The sequence below is a fragment of the Mus caroli genome, unplaced genomic scaffold (genome assembly GCF_978045245.1).
Source record: "Mus caroli unplaced genomic scaffold, Mus_caroli_1 scaffold_9, whole genome shotgun sequence".
Lineage (NCBI taxonomy): Eukaryota > Metazoa > Chordata > Mammalia > Rodentia > Muridae > Mus > Mus caroli.
Genome location: NW_028227264.1, coordinates 94191861 through 94215862, shown reverse-complemented (window position 1 = coordinate 94215862; position 24002 = coordinate 94191861). Strand labels below are relative to the sequence as shown.

General features: G+C 38.1%; 1 protein-coding gene across 2 annotated transcripts in view; it reads right to left on the bottom strand.

The window, feature by feature from the left end:
* The window catches only part of Cep83 (centrosomal protein 83), a 115758-nt gene that overhangs the window by 64714 nt on the left and 27042 nt on the right, over nt 1–24002 (bottom strand). For both annotated transcript variants that reach the window (XR_003837767.2, XM_021175324.3), the window contains exons 2-5: nt 16556–16823; nt 15928–16078; nt 9672–9764; nt 6186–6317 (exon numbers count right to left, since the gene is read on the bottom strand). Coding sequence is in view for 1 of the 2 variants with exons in the window: in XM_021175324.3 (XP_021030983.1) it covers nt 6186–6317; nt 9672–9764; nt 15928–16078; nt 16556–16701 (522 nt within the window). In the remaining variant the exon portion in view is untranslated. The remainder of the gene's footprint in view (nt 1–6185; nt 6318–9671; nt 9765–15927; nt 16079–16555; nt 16824–24002) is intronic.

Here is a 24002-nt window from a genome sequence, read left to right as displayed (position 1 = left end):
TGTACCCAGCACTATTTTAGGCAGTAGAAATATGTACAGCTCAACAGAGATACACACACACAACCTGTAGTCATTTAGAAGCCGATTATCTCCAATCACTGCCATAACAACACTCCTCGCTCATTCATCTGGGCAGACTTTGGATACATCCTCAGTTCTGTCTTTTCTTCCACTGTTAATCAGATTCACATGTCATTTTCCTTGATGTCCTTCATTTGTTTTTATCTCTAGTCTTTCTCTAATTTCTCCTCTTTGACATCTGTCCAAACCTGCCTATACTGCAGTTACATTCACATTTAACTTTACTCTCTTTAGAATAAAAACTGGCTTGACAGGTTAAGACGTTTGGTATTAACCAATTTTGCTTTTCTAAAAGCTGAAGTAGAAAAAATGGACAGAAACAGAACAGGGATTACAAAGAGTGGATGGCTTCTTTTTCAAAGGACACTGGTATCACTCCATAACCCCGAGGCACACACAGGGAAAGGGAGAATACCTAATTGCTGTAATTCATCCTTGTATTTATTGTCTTTATGGTGTAGCATACAAATAGTTGAGCTGAAAAATCAAGCACCTAGACTTTGTTCTGCAGTATTTTAAAGCTACTCCTATACTTCCTTCTGGCTTGTAAGAACGCTGTCACTCTTGCCTGCCTCCTTCTGCAAACAGTGTCCTTCCAACTTATGTTTAATTTATTTCAGACAACAGCATACTATATAGCCCAAGATGGCTTGTAACTATGTAGTCATAGCTCAGCTTAAACTCTTTTAAATTCTTTTATTTCTTAATTATGTGTATAGGTATGTGTCTCTGTGTGGAAATGTGCACTGTGTACAGATGCTGGCTGACAAAAGCTAAAAGATTCCCTGGAGCTGGAGTCTCAGGCAGAAATGATCTACTCAACACGGCTGCTGGGAACCAGTGCACATTCATAACCACTGATCCAGACCTCTCACCCTGAATTCTTACTACTCCTGACTCAGTCTCCCCAGTGCAAGGATTATAAGCATGTATCATCATGCCCAGCTTGGGTTTGGGTTTTTTTTGTTGTTGTTTTGTTTGCTTTTTTCTTTTTTTGGAGAGGAAAGAGTTTATTTCATTTTATATCTTACAGTACATTATGAATGGTAGTCAGGACAGGAAATCAAACATGAACTTGGAGGCAGGCACTGAAGAAGAGGTCATGAAGGACTAGAATGACTATCTTGTGCAGACTGATTTCTTGTTCCAGCTGTTCAGGGATGGCATTTGCAATGTAAATAATCAGTCAAGAAAACACTCAATGATCTTTTTTGCCTACAAGACAATCTGAAGGAGACATTTTCTCAACTGAAGTTTCCTTTCTCAGTTTGACTCCTGTTAGACTATATTTGATAAGAAAGAAAGAAAGAAAGAAAAGAAAAGAAAGCAAGCAAGCACAAAAGAAGGAATGAAAGAAAGAGAGAGAGACAGAGAGAGAGGAGGGAGAGAGAGAGAGAGAGAGAGAGAGAGAGAGAGAGAGAGAGAGAGAGAAAGAGGAGGGAGAGGGAAAGGGAGAGGGAGAGGGAGAGGGAGAGGGAGAGGGAGAGGGAGAGGGAGAGGGAGAGGGAGAGGGAGAGGGAGAGGGAGAGGGAGAGGGAGAGAGAGAGAGAGAGAGAAGCAATGGTGGCGTGCACCATTAATCCCAGCAATTGGGTGGCAGGCAGAGACAGGCAGAGGCTAGCCTGGTCTACAGAGCAGGTTTCAGGACAGCCAGGGCTACATAGAGAAACCCTGTCTTGGGGGGTGGGGAGTTCTATTATACTATAGTCTATCCATGGTATAACAATATCATACCCTTTTAAAAACTATTATGTGGGGGTCTGGAGAAATTTCTCAGTGATTAAGAGCACAGGCTGCTCAGACAGGGTTCAAATCATAGCACCCACATGGCAGTTCACAACTATCTGTAATTCCAGTTCCAGGGGATCTGATATGCTTACACAGACAAACATGGAGGCAGAACACCAATATAAGTAAAATAAAATAAAAAACCAACTAGTGTGTGTGTGTTACTGAAAATATAATACAGTGCTACCAACTGACATAACTCTTAAGTGAGTCATGATTTTTCAGAGGGCCTACATCAGTGTTAATGGCTGCTGCCTGATTAGGATGCTGATTGCTAATGGTTAGCGGCTGTGGTCATGTCTTGAATGAGGCAATAATGAAGTCTGTCACATCAATTGATTTCTTTCCTGAAAACTATTTTTGTAATATGTTGTTATTTGGTAGTCTCTTACCTACAGTAGAACTTTCAATGTTGGAGTCAATCTCTCACAGCCTGCCACTGCTTCACCAACTAAGCTGATACAATACTGTAAACCCTGTACTGACATGAGACCCACTCCATTTTCAGAACCACTTTCTTGGGCTGAAATTGTGGCTCAGTAGCAGTGTTAGTCTACTTTGCAAGAGGTTCAATCCCTACCACAGAGGGGCAGGGAACATCTTTACTTATCTATAAGAAGTAATTCTTCTGCTACTCAAGTTTTCTTGTGAAACTGCAACAATTAAGTCACACTTTCCTGTGCCACTCTGAGCACTCTTACTAGTTATAGCACCTCTGTAGCTACTAACTATGCCCACTAGTTCTCTGCAGCTACTAACTATGCCCACTAGTTCTCTGTAGCTACTAACTATGCCCACTAGTTCTCTGTAACTAACTATGCCCACTAGTTCTCTGCAGCTACTAACTATGCCCACTAGTTCTCTGCAGCTACTAACTATGCCCACTAGTTCTCTGCAGCTACTAACTATGCCCACTAGTTCTCTGCAGCTACTAACTATGCCCACTAGTTCTCTGCAGCTACTAACTATGCCCACTAGTTCTCTGCAGCTACTAACTATGCCCACTAGTTCTCTGCAGCTACTAACTATGCCCACTAGTTCTCTGCAGCTACTAACTATGCCCACTAGTTCTCTGCAGCTACTAACTATGCCCACTAGTTCTGAACACTCAAAGTCATCCACAAAGACTGCAATCAACTGCTCACAAATGCTTGTTTAATGTTACTATTTTAATCTCCTCGTATGGATCACAGATATTCTGAATGGCACTCAGATGAAGAATTATTTCCATAAGGTTTCTGATTTAGTCTACCAAGATTCAGAGGCATTATTATCTATGGGAACTATAGCTTTGTGAAGTATATTTCTTAAATAGTATGGCTTGAAAACCAAAACCAATCCTACTAGCCACGAAGCATACCAGTTATTCTGCCTGGGCTGCCTCCACAATGATGTGTGCCTATAGGCTTAAAGCAAAGGAACTAACCAATTGCAAACTGAAGTCTTCAAAACCTTTAGACAAAATAATGCTTTTCTTTTTATAAACTGGTTAATCTCAGATTGTTATTTGTTACAATAGAAAGACAACTAACATTCCTTTTTCAGCCTTCATAAAATTAAGAAGAGTTAGGGTCCAAATTATTCTTTGACTTAAAAGACTATCCCAGCCAAGTGATCATCTATCCAGGAAACTAAACTTCCTCTTTCTACATGAGTGGTCTCACTTTCTTATCCTTCGCGTGTGTGTCGCTAGAGTGGCATTTTAAAATCCCCTCAAGAACTTTTGCTAACTGCTTCAGTACTACAGCTAAAACCTGGCTAACTGTTGGTACAAGCCGTCCAGCTTTGGACTGTCTTGGGTTTAACACAATTTCTCTGGTAAGATTTAAGCATTTCTGACTTTTGGATTAAAGTTCCCTTGAATACTTAGAAAGCTTCTGTAAATTATTAACTGGGCCAATTTTATTATCATTGTGGCTACCGGAGCAGGGAGATCCAATGAGAGAATAATCAGTCAATGGTATATTTAGACTCTACAACATTTCTTGTTATGTTCCATCTCTTATGCAAGCAGATCATAGTACCCCAAAACAATTAGCAGAGTACAGATCACAATAACAGATATAATAAATGGAAAGGTCTGAAACTGTATGAGATTAGCCGCATGTCACCATTATTCCAAGCAACGCAAACATGAAGCAAACATATGCTGTTGGCAAACCATCACCTCTGCTTCTGGCAAACTTACTCAATACAGGATGGCCTAAAACGTCAATCTGTGTTATAGAAAAGTAATGCCAGCAAAGTGCATTAAGTACAATTGAACAATATATGCCTGAATTTTATTATATGAATTCATATAGTAAATTGTAAATGGTAAGTAGGAGGGTGGCAGAGGTAAACTCTACTTTGAAACTCTAAAATTACATTTGTTATTCCTATAAACTCTAACTAAAATTATTATCTGCTGTTTCATAATCAACACCTGCCTCACCACTCTTTACTATCTACAGTACTATACTTGTGCACAGTAACTGAAGCACTACAGTGACGGATGAACTGGGGACTGGGAAGAGCAGAAAGTCTTACTGTTTTAGACTCTATAGCAACCCCTTAAAACATCTAAAATTTCAAAATTATTTAGTCTTTTCTTTTATAAGAGAAAAATATATTAGTATAAGAGTTTTAGATCAACAACAACAAAAGTAACAGAAAGTCAGGAGACTGAAGCAGACATCCAATCACCATCGAGTAAGCACACCGACTGATTCCAAAGCAAAGTCTAAAGCTACAGCAGCCCCATGAAAACCTCAGCCGTACTCTGCATACTGATCCTCCATCTTACATGACTGTGGACACCATTACCATTTCCATCTTCACGACAGAATGTTTACAGGCCATTGAGACTGCCAGACTTACAGATTTGAATGACGCCTTTTACAATCACAAATAGTATCAATCAGCTCAGCTCTTAATAAAACTGAAGCCATGGGATAGTCACTAATCAAGAGTGATAGCCTTGAATCACTGAGAATTTCAAATTTAAAACTCTAAAATGTGAGCTGAGATTATAGAAGTTGGGATATCTACATTCTACTGTTAAGCTAGCTGATGCCTGTGAAATTTTAGACAAATCTTGTGCCTCAGCTTCCTAAACTTTGAATGAGTAAGTCTTTTCTCATCTTACTATTAAAATGAAAACAAGGGACTGGAGAGCTGGCTCAGTGGTTAGGAGCACTGACTGCTCTTCCAGAGGTCCTGAGTTCAATTCCCAGCAACCACATGGTGGTTCACAGCCATCTGTAATGGGATCTGATGCCCTCTTCTGATGTGTCTGAAGACAGTTACAGTGTACATCATATACTTTAAATAAAAAAATACATCTTTAAAAAAGTTAAAAAAAAAAAAAGAAAATGAAATTATACCTAAATAAAACTGTAAGGGAAAAATAAACAGCTAAACATGAAACCCATTTTAAATATCCATAATGTTCAAGGACTACTGTATTTAAAAAAAAAAAAAACTCAAATAATCAAGAATCTAGATAGTTCTTATTTATTATGGAACAACCAAGAAACTGTTCATTGATAAAAATAAATCAGTCTAAGCCAAATATTGTTATCTTAGCTTTTTGAGATGCCTATAACATTACAAATATTTGGTAACAACTAAAGGAAGGTACGAATATTTTAATTCCAAATAAACACAATATCAATAGTATGTAGTTGCTATTTCTATATAGCATGTAGCATACTGCTACAAATATCAGCCTAGTTTTACGAATGTTAGAATAGAATTGTATTTGTCCCCTTGTAAAATAAAAACAAATCATCGAAGAGTAAGCTAGAGAATGAAGGGAAAACCGTTTTAGCAGAAGTAGAAGACAAAGTGCAGACTGAGTAACAGGACTATGGAAAGGCACAGATGAAAGAGGAGTGCATGCTAGGGGGAGTGCACGCTGCAGTTCTAAGCATCCCAAGGGGGAGAGGCTGATGCTCTATAGCAGCATTAACAGCACAAAGGCTTGAACCAGAGCTACCTAGTTTGGTCCTAAATAGGAAGAACAATACTAAATAAGGACTCACGTAAGTAATATTTACAGAGAAAATTCTCTGTCCATAGCTATGAAAAACATGAGACTATGTGACATATCTGTCTCCATGGCTAGGGCAAAATAAAACAGAAATTAAATAAATAGCCAAAGGAAAATACATGAAACTGCTGACAAACAACAATAACAAAAAAAAAAAAAACCCAAATACTTCACTAATTATTAATTACACAACCAATTCTAATTTGGAATTTATAAAAATATATAATCATAAAATTTCACTCACTAGGACAATCTCTGATAATCAGTATAACTAATTACATACCTCTGACTTGTATTTCATTTTCTCTTCTTCTGAAACACGAGTAAACTCTTCTTTCTGGTGTTCAAACTCTGACTTGAGAAATGTATACTCGTAGCGCAGCTTGTTATACTCAGCTCTGTACCTTTCCACTTCCTAAATTACAGAGAGAAACACATGAGAAACACATCTGTACTCTCCAAGATAACCACACAGTATAATTCTTAGTTATATTAACAGCCAATCAGAAAGGAAAAAATAAGCTTAACAGAAATACAAATGAAGCCGGGCATGGTGGTGCACGCCTTTAATCCCAGCACTTGGGAGGCAGAGGCAGGCGGATTTCTAAGTTCAAGGCCAGCCTGGTCTACACAGTGAGTTCCAGAACAGCCAGGGTTATACAGAGAAACCCTGTCTCAAAAAAAAGAAGAAGAAAGAAGAAGAAGAAGGAGGAGGAGGAGGAGGAGGAGGAGGAGGAGGAGGAGGAGGAGGAAGAAGAAGAAGAAGAAGAAGAAGAAGAAGAAGAAGAAGAAGAAGAAGAAGAAGAAGAAGAACAAGAAGAAGAAGAACAAGAAGAAGAAGAACAAGAAGAAGAAGAACAAGAAGAAGAACAAGAAGAAGAACAAGAAGAAGAAGAACAAGAAGAAGAACAAGAAGAAGAACAAGAAGAAGAAGAACAAGAAGAAGAACAAGAAGAAGAACAAGAAGAAGAAGAAGAAATACAAATGAGAGCAAGGGTACTAGCTCAGCAGTTACAATACTTTCTGCTCAAGGGTTCTGAGCCCCAGAACCAACGTAAATGTGTGGTGGACCTAGTGACCTGCTAGCAACTGCAGTTACTGGGAGGCCGGGAGAAGACCCTGGGAGCACATTAGCCAGACTACCTGACTCAGTAAATGCTGGGTTCAAACAAGAGAGCCTGCCCCATGAGTAAGGTAAAGTGTAATGGACTCCTGACACCAACTTCAGTCTCCACACATGCACTTCAACATGTGCCCAACACCCACATGCAAAGGCACACATACAAGCACATCACACACATGCACTCTTCCTCATGAAAAAGGGAAAAAATAATGAAACAGATTAGTACTCTCCTTGAAATGTACCAATAAAACTACAACTCAAGTCATTTTTTGTCTTCACTGATTCTCACTATAATAATAAATGTCAAAATCACCACCTCTGTACAAAATATAAGAGACCCCTCTCTAAGTCAGACAAGATAAACTCAAGGTAGAACCAAAGATTATTTGAATACTTAGTATACTAACTTAAGGTTTGATTAACTACTGCAATAGTTGAACTCAAATATACTAGCCTGAAGAACGTTCACCATCCCAACTCTCCTGACGTACTAGAAACACCCACGGTGCTCTAAAATTGCCACCCAGCATCTATAAAAGCCACTGGCACTCACTCTAAATGCTCAACAAGAAACCTGAGCAGCAGAGCAGCCTGGTGTGGAAGAGTCGATCTCACAAAGAGCCAGAAAACCAAGCAATAATTAAAGTCAGACTCCCAAAGTAACACAACTTCGGAAGTTTTTAACTGAAAAATTTCTAAGCCGATTTATAAACTAAGAAAATGGGGGTGCTAACATTGTATGAAATACATACTATGTCTTTAGAACTGCTCATATTTACCTTGATTACCTTTGATATTGCTGAATTTATTTACAAAAAATCCAATCTGTAGCCAAAGCATAATAGATACCCTGACATATAACATGTAATGCTGTTAGAGGCATATTTGAAAATGTGGATTTATCAACGAATAAATCATTACAAAAGAGGATTTTCGAAGCATTCTCATACAATAGAAGTATTTTAGACTACTCCAATCTCCTACAGAGGTTCATTTTGAAGCAAACAATAATAATTTATATATGTAAGACCTGATATGTTTTTAAAGCTAGAATATAAAATGTCTAGGACAGTACCTACTTCACTTCTCTGCATTTTTGCTGTCATCTTTATCAAACATTTAGTAATATAAGAAACCTTGTCTCAACCCAAAGTACAAACAAGTATTTTTCTTTTTGAGATTGTGTGATCGTTAATACTGCTATCCACTTGACAGATCTACAATCATCTAGGAGAAATGACTCTGAGACATCTCTGAAGGATTAGGTAGATGTGGTTAGCCCCTGTGAGTACCTGTGAGGGACTAGCCAAATTAGGGTAACCGAGGAGGGAAAGCCCACTATATAGGAGGGTAGCACCACTCAGTGTGCTGGGGTTCTGGGCTAAAGAAAAAGAGAAAGGAGCTGAGGACAAGTATTCATCACTGTCTGCTTCAGAGCTGTAGGCAAGGCCACCTGCCCTGTGATCCTGCTACCGTGCCGTCTCCACCCTGATGGACTGTCCCCTCAACTGTAAGCCAAAACAAACTGTTCCTTCCATACACTGCTTTTGTCAGGGGATTTTATCAAAGCAACACAGGATATAACAAATCCATTTTATATGAAATCCATCCTGTCATTTCAAAAATATCATCTCACCTATTGTATGTTAGGAACTTTTTTTTTATTGTATGTAGTTCTTAGGAACTTGTCAACAGAAAACAAGGTCTTCCTCTCATGCAACTTCCATTCTAGAAGTACTAAACAAACATCACAACAATTAAGCAAAATAGCACATTAGAAGCTAACATTGCATACACTAGCAAGATTTTGCTGAAAGGATCCTGATATAGCTGTCTCTTATGAGACTACGCCGGGGCCTAGCAAACACAGAAGTGGATGCTCACAGTCAGCTATTGGATGGATCACAGGGCCCCCAATGAAGGAGCTAGAGAAAGTAACCAAGGAGCTAAAGAGATCTGCAACCCTATAGGTGAAACAACAATATAAACTAACCAATACCCCGGAGCTCTTGACTCTAGCTGCATATGTATCAAAAGATGGCCTAGTCGGCCATCACTGGAAAGAGAGGCCCATTGGACTTGCAAACTTTATATGCCCCAGCCAGTACAGGGGAACGCCAGGGCCAAAAAGTGGGAGTGGGTGGGTAGGGGAGGGTATGGGGGACTTTTGGGATAGCATTGGAAATGTAAATGAGGAAAATACCTAATTAAAAAAAGAAGCAGCTAACATGTACTAGAGAAAAGCTAGAGAGCTAAGTAAACTCCACAAGTTTAAGTAGTGGCAGGAGAGCAGGTAAGACTATTGGGTGGAGAAATGGCATTGGAAGCAGTCAGAGTAGGCTTAGTGAAAAGGAACACTTGGGTAGGATATGAAAGAGATCAAGGAGTCAGCCAAGAGATCTAAGAGCAATATTCAAAGCAGATATAGCACTAATGCAGCGACTCTTGAATCACACCATTTCATCAGTGCCAAGAAAACATCAGGAGACCAACCTAGAGGGAAGAAAGGAGAACAGAGATAATGGAGCCCAGTCCTATTATGCCTCAAAGTCCACAGTAGGGACTGCATGCAGAGGACTGGGTAAACAAAGGATGCTTTCCATGGAGACATGAAGATGAACGCAGTTCTTCTCCTTCATTACTTACTTCATCAAGAGTCCGAAAACGTTCTCGCATTGGAGCTTCTAATTCTTGTTGTAGTTGGGCTTTAACCAATTCCAATTTTTGTGGTGTTAATACCTAATACAAAAATATAAACAACTATAAATACAAAAATGAAGAAATATCCCTTCTTCAAGGTCCACAACATGTATTAGTTACAGACATTTTTATACTGTGGTTAATTTTTATAATCATTAAATAAGACTTTTCAGGCTAGGGGACTAGCCCAGCAGTTACTGAACCTGTCACACAAGCCATGGATGCAGTAAGCTACCATAATTGCATACTCAGAAGGTGGAGACAGAGGATCCCTAGAGCAAGCTGACTAGCAAGACTAGCCTTGGCCAGCCAACTCTGGGTTTCCCCTAGGTCTCATCTCAATGAATAAGGTAGAAGAGGATGAGTCTCAATGTGAAGCTCAAGTCTCCACATGTACTGGCATGCACATGCATATGCATGCACATGTGCTACAAGTATATACAGATATGCACACACACATACACACACAATGGGTAAAAGAAAAAAATAAACATAATTTCTAAAACAATACTTTAAGAATCTCAATCTTGATATCAGAGATATCAAAAATCCCAGTAACATGACTAATGAAAAATCAATGACAAGTTTTATACTGGACCGTGGTGGTGCACACCTTTAATCCAGGCACATGGGAGGCAGAGGAAGGTGGATATCAAAGTTCGAGGCCAGCCTGGTCTACAGAGCGAGTTCCAGGACAATTATGGCTACACAGAGAAACCCTGTCTCAAAAGAAAAAAGAAATTTGATAATTGTTATTTTGACCAGAAAGACTGACTGTGGCTCTGTCATGCTCTCTTACAGAACTCACTTCAGTGAATAATTAATATTTATGGAAGTAACATATGAGCAGACTCCTGTCGCTAAGATTCATCATTATTTTCCCAACACCTTCCATCCATGCCTACCATATAGGAACTACTGAATTCCAGTTTTGTGATTCAACAAAAAGAACAAATGAGCAAATGCTGGCTAGAAAAATAATATAGCTCCTATTTATATGAGTTTCTTTGAAAACATGAATAATGTTAAGTTTCACTCATTTACTCAATATTCCACAGTTGCTCAAAATACATTCTACTAAATGAAAGTCTTCTAAATATAAAATATTATGTAATGTATGATAATCTACATACCGTTCTGTTCTGAGTATCTTACATGCAGTGAGTTAGCCAAACCCCACAGAGTACTACCTGGGAGCATATAAAGAACCTAGACAACTTTCTAATGGCTGACAAGACTCAACTGAAGCATGAATCTTCTCATAATAACTACAAATTATGGCATGATAAATAAATCATCCACACAAGTAATAATAAAGTAACAAACAAAAGCTACTAAAAAGTCAAATCAAAGAGAAGATATTTCAGATAGAAAAAAAATGAATGTACATACACACAAAAGAAAAAGACTAAAATTAATAGAATCTCAGTGAGATAGGAAAGAACATTAAATAACATTAAAGAATAACTTAGATCTTCAAGAGGTGAAAGTGACAAAAATATTTAGATATATGTCTTAGTTAGGGTTTTACTGCTGTGAACAGACACCATGACCAAGGCAAGTCTTATAAAAAACAACATTTAATTGGGCTGGCTTACAGGTTCAGAGGTTCAGTCCATTATCATCAAGGTGGGAGCATGGCAGTATCCAGGCAGGCATGGTGCAGGCAGAGCTGAGAGTTCTATGTCTTCATTCAAAGGCTGATAGTGGAAGACTGACTTCCAGGCAACTAGGGTGAGGATCTTATACCCACACCCACAGTGACACACCCATTCCAACCAGGTCACACCTATTCCAACCAGGCCACACCTTCAGATGGTGCCACTCCCTGGTCCAAGGATATACAAACCATCACAATATAACAGCCCCAAATTTTGTTTGATACTTCAAACTTCTTAGGAGCCCAGCCCTCTGGTTTGAGGAAAAAGAGGAGAAATATATTCTCTCTTGACAAGACTCTTTCTGTGATTATTTTATTCTTTTATTCACTCTGAGATCTTAAGATACAGTTGCAACTGGTTGAGATATATTTCCAATAAGTATCCAGTCTGTTTTCTTTTGTTCAAGAGTTCTTCCTTCAATTAATCTCATAGACTTCACTTTTTACTACAGGCAAAAAAAGAAAAGTGGAACAACCTGTATTTTACTTTTCAATCCCTGCACATTAGTGTGGGGTATTTACCTGGCTGTGAGGCACATGCACATGTGTGTGCAAATGTACATGCAGCACATGTGTGGAAGTATGCGTTTTCCTTAATCTCCTGTCCAGCTTTCTAAAGAAAGGACTGCTCACAGAACCTGTAAGCAACTAGTGTAGCTAGGGAACTTCAGGGCTCCACCTGTCTGTCTCCCATAGAACTCCAGCACTATTGCCCAGCATCATAGATAGGTACTGCCATGCCTAACAGCTTTCTAATGACGCGGGTAGGGACCAGAACTCAGGGCCTCGCTTGCAGGGCAGAAAGTGTACAAACTGAGCCATCTCTCCAGTCTCTTAAATCTTTAAGCTGATTAATCAATATAATTAGTCATTGTCACTTTTCTCACTAATATTACTATTTACCCCACTAATAGTTTAATTTCCTCTTTAATTTTTTAAAATATTATATAAAACAATGGATTTCATCATGACATTTAAACGCATATCCTGGAATACTAGGACTTGTAACTCTTCAGCCTTATATCCACACTTGTTACTTCACAAATTCTGCTTTCTGCAGGATTTCTAGAACACACTTTACTAAGCTTCATGCACTATATAACACACTTAACAAGTAGTGTCTTTCCCTCTAGTTCCTAAGCTGCTTTATGATGATTCTCAAGTTTCTTATCTTTACTGACTTTCCACTTCTATATTTGAGGTATGTTACACTTGTTGCCAATTTTCAAGTACCAAAACTTGAGTACCATAATGGAATAAAAGACTTAAAATTACTCTATTACCTTACAGTGTTTATGGATTAGAGCAGTGGTTCTCAACCTTCTTAATGCTATGAACTTCCAATAGAGTTCCATATGCTATGGTGACTCTGACCATAAAATTATTTTCATTGCTATTTCATAGCTGTAATTTTGCTACTGTTTTCAATTGTAATGTAAAGATCTATGTTTTATGATGCTCTTAGGTACCCCCTATGAAAGGGTCATTTGACATTCAGAGGGGTTGTAATCCCCAGGCTGAGAACCAGTGTAAGGGTACCAGGCACAGCTAAGCTTATGTTCTCTATTTAATGTGAAGTGAATGCAGTTAAGACATAAATACTGTCTGGGACCAGAAGTTTTTTTTTTTTTTTTAGCCTTGTAGTTATTAGAATTCAGCTCTTATGCTAACAGGACTATGGCCTTCAGCTCCTAAAAACTGTCCATCCGTCTACCCACTGCTATTTCATATGGAAGGTTGCTTCTTCCAGGTCATCACAACTTCTTTGCTATTGCTCACCCTTGGAGACTATTTTTTAAAGGTGTTATCTGATTAGTGACATACTAAGACCCATAAAAAAATCTGCAATTCAAAATGCTCCAATGCTGTAGCTTATGTTACAGATTTTAGAGCATGTTGAACTTCAGATTTTCAGATTAGAGACACTCAATCACTGAAGTCTGAAATATCGCAAAAGTTGAAGAATTCAGTTTATCTGAATACTTCTGGTTCTACACACTTGACATAAGGAATACTTAACCTGTGATAGCAGCTAACAGGTACAGATCACGTAAGTGTTATACATCAAGGCACTAATACTTTCTTTGCAACGTCTCATTTCATCTTTACAATGAACCCAGCACTTTTATTCCTGTTGACTATTGATGCAGAAAGATTCTTTGAATAAATATGGGTTTTTTTGTTTTTGTTGTTTTGTTTTTTAATCTTTTACCTACAAAAGCCAATAGAGCAGAAAATGCTATAGAGGGTTTTTTAACTGTTAAATATAAGACGTATATTTTTAAAAATCATCTTTCATAAACTGCTAGTGAAATATTTCTAGTGGATACTGTTCAATTTACTTAAGTTTTTAACTTAACATTATTTGTACAAACTAAAAACCATTAAAGTGAATAACTAAATCAATCCCTCCACACTCCTTTTGTGTACTTCTTTAGCTTATCGTGTCTGGGTTTGTATGTGCACGCGCATGTAGATATGTACCTGTGAGTGCTGATGCCCACAGTATGCAGAGGTGGAGTTAGAGGCAGATGTGAGCTGGACATGGGCTCTGCACATCAGACTCGGGTCCTCTATAAGAGCAGGAAGCACAGTCACCAGACCTTTTTTCTTTTCTTTTCTTTATTTTTGGTTAGATAAATATTACAATAAAACTAAATATGTTTGTGAAAAACAAACTTTTCTAGAAGAAATTACATTTGTCAGCAAACATTGGCAAGCTATAATACTCAAGGATTTCTGGCAAGTTATAACATCCAAAGAATACACAAACAAGATCACAGGAAGAATAGTATTTCATTTCAATATGAGGAAGAAAATGTTTGACATATGCTAATTTGTAAATAGTAATGTATTACTTTTAAAGGTTAACTAGGGGCTGGAGAGATGGCTCAGTGGTTAGGGCACTGCTGCCCTTCTGGAGGAGCTGGGCTGTATTCCTGGCACCCACATGGCCACTCACAAGCTTCTGTAACTCCAGTGCCAGGGGAAATATCCTAATTAGGGTTTCTATGGCTGTGATGAAAGACCATGACCAAAAGGAAGTCGAGGAGGAAATGGTTTGGCTTACACTTTCACATCACTGTTCATCATCAAAGAAAGTCAGGACAGGAACTCAAACAGGGCTGGAACCCTGTTGTTGTAAGACCTGATGCAGAGGCCATGAAGTACTGCTGTTTATTCACTTGTTCAGCCTGCTGTCTGACAGACCCCAGGACCACCAGCCGAGGTGGCACCACCTATAATCACATAAGAAAATGCACAACACTGCTGCTAGTCATTACAACAGTCTCAAATATGAGCTGAGGGGTTTTAGACAATGATCACTGATGTTGTATGGCCTGATGGTATGCACACTGAAACTACTCTAATCGTATGTTCAGATCTAAGGTTACAGTGAAGCCAGGCAATGTAGCACAGTGACTGTTGCTGGAAACACCTTAGATTCATTAATGTTTGATTTTTGAATCAATCTTTGGAAGTTACCAATTCTTTCATGAAGTAGAAACTTTTGGTTTCTTTGGAAAGTCAGTTATATCAAAGGATGTTCTGCTGAAGTAGACACAGGTGAAAAGAAGTTTTGCTATAGTTGACACATGAAAAGACGTGTGAAGAACAAATATAAATATGAGCCCTCAGACAGTTTGCTTTGCTCTGCCTTACTACTCTGCTAACAACACACATGTACTGACTCACCTTACACTGATTGCATTGCTGAGCTCTACCTGTTGTGACACCATTGAGAGAAACTCACCAAAGAATGTCTGATGGTGCTCTGGAAGACTCAAGACAGTTGGCAGAGTGATATCAGCTGATATAGACGCATGTGGAGTTTTGCTAAGATAGACTCACGTGCTGAGGCAAGACCAGTGAGAGGGCATGCGGAGGGAGTATAAATAGGACTCAACACACAGTGACGGCAATGGGCTTACATAGATAGCTTTGCAACACTTCTTGGTCTCACATATCTTCACTCGGTTGAGGTGGCCACAGCAGAGAACTTCTCCTTGGTCCTGGTCATGATTTGGCAGAGGCCTGGCTGTGTCTGCCAGGTCATGTCACTGCCACTGACTTGTGTTTGCTATTCCCAACGCTACTGAACTGGACTGATCATCAACTGCATGCAAGTGGATCAAGCTGCTGCTAGTAGCCTGTGAACTGCTGGTTTCCTGACAACGCAGATTGGATTTGCTCCAAAGAATTTCTGAACAGGTCCATTCTGCTATAAAACCTTTCTTTTCCACTACCTCTGGTGGGTGGTGAGTTAAAAGGGAGGTTAAAACATTAAGAACCATTATTAAAAGTAGGCTTTGAAAAATCCAAGCTAACTTTCATGACCCCCATGTTACTTAGGCAATTTAATATGAAGTTGGAGACTACAGTTTAAGAAGTTGTATAGAATATAAGAAAGACTGGATTATATCAACTGCAGATAAAGCAAGAAACCATTAAACATAGAGAGAAAGAAACATATTTACCAAAACTACTTATTTCCATTAACCACGTGACTAATTTTATATAAATTCAAATATAATTTCTTACCTGCAGTTTCATTTTTTCTATGTCTCTATCTTTCTCTACTAATTCTCCCCTTAAGTCTTCAAGGAGCAGTTGGAATCTTTCCTGGCTTGCTTGCTTTTCAATTAATACACGCTTAAGTTCATTTTGTGATTTTACATATTCTTCCTGCAACCTGATTTTAAAAAAAAAAATCAATTTTAAATGGATATTTTACTTTTAAATTCACTGCTTCATATAAAGCCAACCAATAATACAGAAAAACAAGACTGATATAAGAGATTTCATTAAACTTTTAACTGTTTTTTCTTTGATAACTTTTATTGAATTATTAACACTGTAATTTCTGAAAATAATTTTATTTTAAAGAAGAAAAAACACACACACATTTATCCACCTGGATATATTTAATGTTGTATGTTTTGCTACTTTCAAAGTAAGACTACATTCACAGCCCACTTAATACAATAGATTTGAAAAAGTAATTTATTTTTACTATATTTAATGTTAAATAACTGTACTGCAAAATAACAAAAATATACTGTGTATTGTAGAGCAAAGCCGCAGCCCACATAACTCCAGTAGCACGTCTTTAATCAGCGACCCCCAGACTACCCCCCCATACTTTAATCTCTAACTTTAAGTAATTTACCTTTTGTGTTCAATTTTCAGAGCCTGATAATTATGTTTATGATGTTCACAGCGTACCCTTTCATCAATTAACATATTTTGGAACTCAGGCTCAGGATTCAGCCTACTGTCTCCTCCAGGTGGAAATAGGCTAGGAAATGTGTCCATATTTGTAAGGGGGCTGACATACAATCAATAAGCTGTGGCTTTTGTATTGTTTTAGTTTTCTTCCAGGAAGTATTTCCAACTTCTTTCTTGCTAAGGCAGAATCCCAGGGGACCAAATCATGCCTGCAGAGAGAATGAACATAATTACTACTCAGTCACTTAAGCATCTTGTGATTTTACATAATTGTTATCAATTATTTTCTTATCATTTTTATTGTTAAAATTCAGCTTTTAGATTCTCTCTTCATAAAACAAATGCAAAAAAAAAAAAAAAAAAAAAAAAAAAAAAAAAAAAAAAAACCTTGAATCACAGGTTCCTAGTTTTCCTTTGCTTCCATGAAGAAACTGTAGCCATCAAGCTCCTATCCTTAGCCTTATTAAATAGGAAGGCTGACCTCTTCTAGTTGAGTTATCTTTGATTCACAAATTAAGCTGTTTCTCAAAGTTAATGTGGGAAACTTTCAAGGGTGGATCCTGGCATAAGATATATACTCCAATAACTAAGAGGGAACGTATATAGAACTTGGAAAGTGTCTGAAGAAAACTGACCATCTTCACAACAATGGCCTTTAGTAATAATCCTGTCTGTTATTCCTGCTGTAAAAGGTCTTCTGACACACGGAAAACTGTACTTGGGCACAGATTCAAATGGGAAAATCAATCAGCAAACAAATATTGACGGTTTCCTATGTATGACACATACTTTTGCTAAGAACAGATCACTTCAGCCATCCCCCCAAATACTGATCCAGCATTAAATACTGCAATAACTAACAAGCTGAAAATGATGGGAAAGTGTTTTGCTATAAGAAAATAAAATTAAAAATAAAAATAGTTCTATCCCTTTAACATCATTAATTTTTCTCCAGACCACTTTATATGTATGTGTGTATGTATGTATGTACATATGTATATATTTTTCCTTCCCTTTGGCTTATGAAAACTATTCTCTACATTTCTCCATCTTGTTTGAAAATATAATCTCTGGTAAGTCCATGACATGTCTAACATATAAACATATGCATATTTACAAATGCATACTCACACCTTTAAAATGAAATTGGTCTTGCCTAGATTTCCTATTCAATTCTACTTCAGAGGGGGCACTTTGCTTACATACTCTTCGCTCGCTCCACTCCTCATTTTAAACACAGCTCCACTGATCCTATCAATTCACTGAGAGATTTCAACTTCCCAGGCGTTCTAAGGAAGGCTGCAAGAAGCTCAGTCTGGCTTACATCTTATAAAGAGCTTCTAGAGACTGAACATGGATACCACACTGTCAGCCAGAGGAGAATAAAACAACTTAAAGAAGATTCCTGATTTCTAGTAGCATTTAAGAGGCTCACCCTAGCAAGCAGAAAGGTAAATAATGTAAAAAATAAAAAACTCTTCTTGAATTCAAGTAAGAGGTGGCAAAGTAAACCGTACCCACAAAACGAAAGAGGCCATTAGACAACTTCAGTAACAGTGTACCAGAGCAGAAAAGGACATGTAGGAGTGTTTCCATTAGACAACTTCAGTAACAGTGTACCAGAGCAGAAAAGGACATGTAGGAGTGTTTCCAGACAAAGACAGGAGAACCTCAAGTGTAATTAACCAACTGGTGAAAGCCAGATGCAGGAAGCTTTCCAAGTTTAAAAACTCCAGGAGGATCCAGTTTTAGTAGTTCTCATACTTTACTGAGTTTTAGCTCCTGGAACCAACTGAGTTCTCAAAATAAATATTAGACAAAAATATTATGGCATAGAGAAGGGCACGGAAGCACTCTGAAATACAGTAGCATTCTAACCTTCTTAACAAAGAAAAATCTGCTTAACTTGCAGCCCACTCTATGGTGGTATTAACAGGTCCTATGATATCATAGAAGAACAGCAAGCAGTAAAATCTAGCACTCTCCAGCCATTCTCTCCCATACGAGGAACGGTGCAGGAGACTGAATGTCACTAGGAACATTTCTAGCTCAGGAGTACAGTTCATCAAAAGTCTGAGGTTAATCATATAACTTATAGAACTCTTTCCCTCTCCCCATGCTTATAAAAGTATGGAACATAGCTTATAATAATGAAATAACTTATAACACTGTAATATTTACTTACACTAGAAGTATATGTTTGTATATTCATATGCTTACACAGAAATGTGAATTTGTGACTCTGTCCTGGGGAGGCTGAAAGAAAGACATCAAGAGCCTGTGAGGGCCACTATGATGGAGAATGTGTGATGGAGAGATGGCAAAGATGGAAAGTTGAGAGATGGAAAAGAAAGAGAAGCCAAGGAGCTCATAGACTGTGGAGAAAGGTGAAACTGGAGACTTGATGGCAGTGAGGAATAGGGAGGAAAGAGGCCATGGTGAGGTCTTGATATGGGCTGTGTACTGGCTATTTTTGTGTCAACTTGACACAGCTGGAGTTATCACAGAGAAAGGAGCTTCAGTTGAGGAAATGCCTCCAGGAGATCCAACTGTAAGGCATTTTCTCAATTGGTGATCAAGGGGGAAAGGCCCCTTGTGGGTGGGACCATCCCTGGGCTGGTAGTCTTGGGTTCTATAAGAGAGCAGGCTGAGCAAGCCAGGGGAGGCAAGCCAGTAAAGAACATCCCTCCATGGCCTCTGCATCAGCTCCTGCTCCCTGACCTGTCTGAGTTCCAGTCCTGACTTCCTTTGGTGATGAACAGCAGCATGGAAGTGTAAGCCGAATAAACCCTTTCCTCCCCAACTTGCTTCTTGGTCATGATGTTTGTGCAGGAATAGAAACCCTGACTAAGACAGGCTGCCACCAAGGGTTACGTCTAGGTCCATGGCCCTAATGTAGCTAGGGTCTCTGTTGATGTCTGTGGCCAAGAAACCACCAAAAGCTAAGCAAGTGTCTGTGGTCTGGACTGCAGCCTGAGCCACTGTGCTGAGCTGGCCCCTCCACCTGGCAGTCACCACATTCTGGAGAGCAGGCCCCACCCCCTGCTGGCTGCAGTATTGGGTGAGCTAGCCTGGACACTGCTGGAGAACTCACCCTGCTGGTATGAGAACAGGAGAGCTGGGGGCTGACCCACTCAGCTACCTCCCAGGCCCAGATCCAGGGTTTTGAGGTGGCCCATCCCAACATCTACCCCATCTATGATCTGCTGGAGCACAAGAAAGGGCCATTTCAGCATAGCCAAAGCCACAGGATATCTCCATGACACAGGGCAACTAATAGAATATCCAAGAAGAGTCCTAGTGAACATCTGCAAATAAAGAAGCGTGGACAAAAGCATATACTGTATGGCACACTACAGCTTCCACAACAAGATTTGATTCTATTCTATTCTATTCTATTCTATTCTATTTGGGGGGTGGGGTTGCAAGGGTGGAAGATACATATGAAGAGACAGGTAAGTGAGTAGAATGGGGTACTTGATGTGAAATTCACAAAAAAAAAATCAATAAAAAGGTTTTTAAAAAAACAGGAAATGCGCATTTTATATATGTATATGTGTTCTCATACTGAATACAATGGATACTATATACCACAAAATTAAACCACAGAACATATATTCTTCTCAAGCTTATGTGGAATATTCATTAAGAACTAAATCCTAGCTGGGCACAGAGGCTCACACCTTTAACCCCAGCATAGGAGGTAAAAGCAGGAGGACCACTGTGAGTTCGAGGCCAGCCTGATCTACATAGTGAGTTCCAAAAGAGTCAGGCTATATAGACACACCCTGCCTCACACTTCCCCTACCAAAAGAAAAAAAAAAAAGAAAAAGAAGAAAGAAACTACATTCTAGCACCAAATCACAACAAATTTAAAAGAATAGTAATCATACAGTTCTTAAAGCAGGGAGTAATTATACAAATAATCAACAAGAGAAAGATGGCTAGACAATTTAGAAATTAAGTACATTTCTAAATAATATGAACGTAAGAGACTCTGGAAGATAGATCATTCTCACAAAATTAAACACACTCCTTCCTATAAGAGATACTAATCATCCCCTGTATTTAGTCAAATGATTAAAATCATACTTCATACTTTTTAAAAAACCTGTATATACATCTTCATAGCACCTTTATTTTTAATTGCCAAAATCAGGAAGTAAATAAGGATGTCCTTCCATGAGTGAATGGATAAAAATGTAGCTTCAACACATAAATTCAGCACTAGTAAGGAATAAGCTACCAAGCTATAAGGAAAAAATTGGAGAAAGCACAAATGCATATTGCTAAGTGAAACCGACCCAGTCTGAAAGAGTTTCTGTAAAGTTCCAACTATTTAACATTTAGGTAGTGGGGTCATAGAGGCCTTAAAATGATCAGTAGTTGTCAAGAGTGAGGAAGGACTAGGAGTATGAGAAAGGACTAGGAGTATGCAGAGGAATTTTAAAGTAGGAAAACTTGTCTATGATACTATGGTGGCAGATACGTGCTTATAAACAATTGGCAAAATGTATAGAACACTACTACAAAAAGAGTGAACTTTAACGTAAACTTGGGGACTTTGGCTGATTTAGTTGCACTGCCAATTATGTATGTAGAAGTTATATATGTAGGAAAATGAAGTATGTGGAAGACCACTGTACTTTTAATTAATTTTACTATTACCAAAAACATCTCTAAAAAATAGTTTTGTGAGCTAGGCATGGTGGCACATACCTTTAACCCCAGCACACAGGAGGCAGAGACAGGCAGATCAGAATATGAAGTAAGTCTGATCAACACCATGAATTCCAGGACAGCCAGGACTACATATTGAGAACCTGCATCTAAATAAATAGTTAAATAATTTTTAAAGACAGCTTAATAAAAAAGAACTGGGGATAAGGGATATATGACAGAAATCATGCATAGTCCAGGAGCCTAAAATATTTCCTATTTCTTAATTCTTTATAATAAAAGGCTCCCAAATTCTTCTCTAGTATGACCATTAAAAATGTTACATGGAAAAATTTAAAGAACTTATCTAAAACAGGGTTTTACAACTTCAGCACTACTGTTGTAAAAAAGAATATAATTTTTGGGTGTTGGGGACTGTCTTGTGTATATATAGTATTTGGCAACATTCTAATCTCCATCTACTAGATGTCTTATAGTACCTGGCGTGGCTGTGAAAACCAAACACCTATACATATTGCTATGTATAGTCTACCGCTTCCACCCCTGACCCCACCTATTAATAATGAATGGCCTAAGAAGAGAAGTACAACAATAGACATTGTAAAACAGATTTAAACCAATTGCACTAACATATGCAAAGTAATGTTTGATAGAAATAAAGACAATTTTTATTAGATATTTTCTTTATTTACATTTCAAATGCTATCCAAAAAGTTATGTAATTCAACGATATATTCTTTTATGAACTTTTTTGTTTAACCATAAGGGCAAAGAAAAGTTGAAAGGAAAAGGGGGAAAGATATTGCAAGCATTAATCAAAAGATAGATGATAAATCTGTATTACCAGGTAAAGTCAATTTTACAATCCCCTCCCTCCAAAAACAAAAGAAAACAAAGCAGTACTAGAAATAAAAAGGGACCTTCATAATGATAAGGTTAAATGCTCCAGAGAGAGGTGATCACTTTAAATTAAATACCCTTATTATGGCCACTAAATACATAAGCAGAGCTTATCAGAGTCATAAGGACAAACAGACAAATTTATAATCATAGGGAGAAAATGTAACCACAATTCCTGGTGAGTAACAGCTCAAGCACATTCTCTGGATTGTTTTCTGTTCGGATGGGGAAATACAGGGATGGTTATTATGCGCAGATGAGAATTTTATAGTTAAAAAACTAACAAACCCTACTCTAAGGTAGCTATGCCATTTTCTAGTCAACCAACAGCATATGAGAGCAAGTTCTACTTCCTTACATTTTTGCCAACAGTTGGGGCTGCAAATCTAATTTTAGCCATTTTAGGGAGTATAAAGTGTTATTTCATTGTAGTTTTAATCTGAAGTTCCCTTAAGTACTTTTTTTACATATTTAATAGCCTATCATAAATCTTTTAAATCTATGAAAGGATCTTTGTTTTAAGAACAAAGTAAAAAATAAATGGTAAAATGAGCACTAGCTAAGTATATTTTAGGATGTAAAAGCCCAAATTTAATTCAGTCCATTAATGACTTACATAAGCACGTATTTCCCATTCATTTGCAAATACTAACTTCATTCCCATGAAAGCCTTTCTCATCACTCTCTGTATGATCTGGTGCAGTCACTGTAAAAGCAGTGAAGTACGTCAGTGATCCCAGCATGCAGGCGGCTGAGGCAGAACATCACCATCCCCATGAATCCAGGCTGGGAAGCAGCCTAAGCAACGCTGAGACTCTCTCAAAACGAGAAAATACTAAAGTTCACTGATGGATTACTTCTTCAATGAAGTCCTAACTCTACCAAATATATTTAATTTTCTCAATACTAGATTATTAATAAATATAACATGTAGTTTCACTTCTTCCATGGCAAGACTATATACAGTCTCAACACCTACAACAACCAGAAGCCTGTATTAAGATGGTAAAACCATGAAGTAAACAAATAGTACAGCCACTCATTCAATGTCAATTTAGTCTCAACTCATTTTTCTCATCTGTATTCTGAAATTGTGGCTTCTAGACTATTAGTGAACTGAATGCTAGTTCCCCAAAAGTTATCTAATGTCTGGACACTATGAACATGTAATTAAATATGCACACAGGATAAACTAATCCTTGTTAGTTTATAGATTATATAGGTAGATCTTAAGTATAATCATGTTCATTCATGGTAAGGTTTCTCCTGTAGACTAGGGGGCCATAAACTCAGAGATCTGTCTGCTTCTGCATCCCTAGTGTTGGGACTACAGGTGTGCACCACCAATGTCTGGCTAATCATGTACCTTTAAGAGAAGGAACCAGGGAGTTTCAGGCTGCAGATGAAACAAAGTCATATAACAAGGAATGTCTGGAGCCATAAAAGCTGAAAGAGGCAAAAAAAAGATTCTCGCCTAGGGTTCTGGCAACAGTTTCATTTCATAGGTCTGGTCTCTAAAACCAAAAAGGAATAACATCTGGAGTATTTTTAATAGAATAATTTGCATAACAAGTACAAGTTGTTACCACTCTAGTTGACTTCATGAACCTGGGAGAGTAAAGCCTAAAAATGTGGCCTACTAAAGTCTCATGCAATAGCCATTTTTAGTCAAGGCATCCAACAATTTATATTCTGAGGGTTAGACAAAGTCATTAGCAGCAAAGTTCACGTCAGTGTATACAAGCTGTATATAGTCACAAGGGCCAGGTCACATGAGTTTAGGCTGTACACAATCACAAGAACAACTC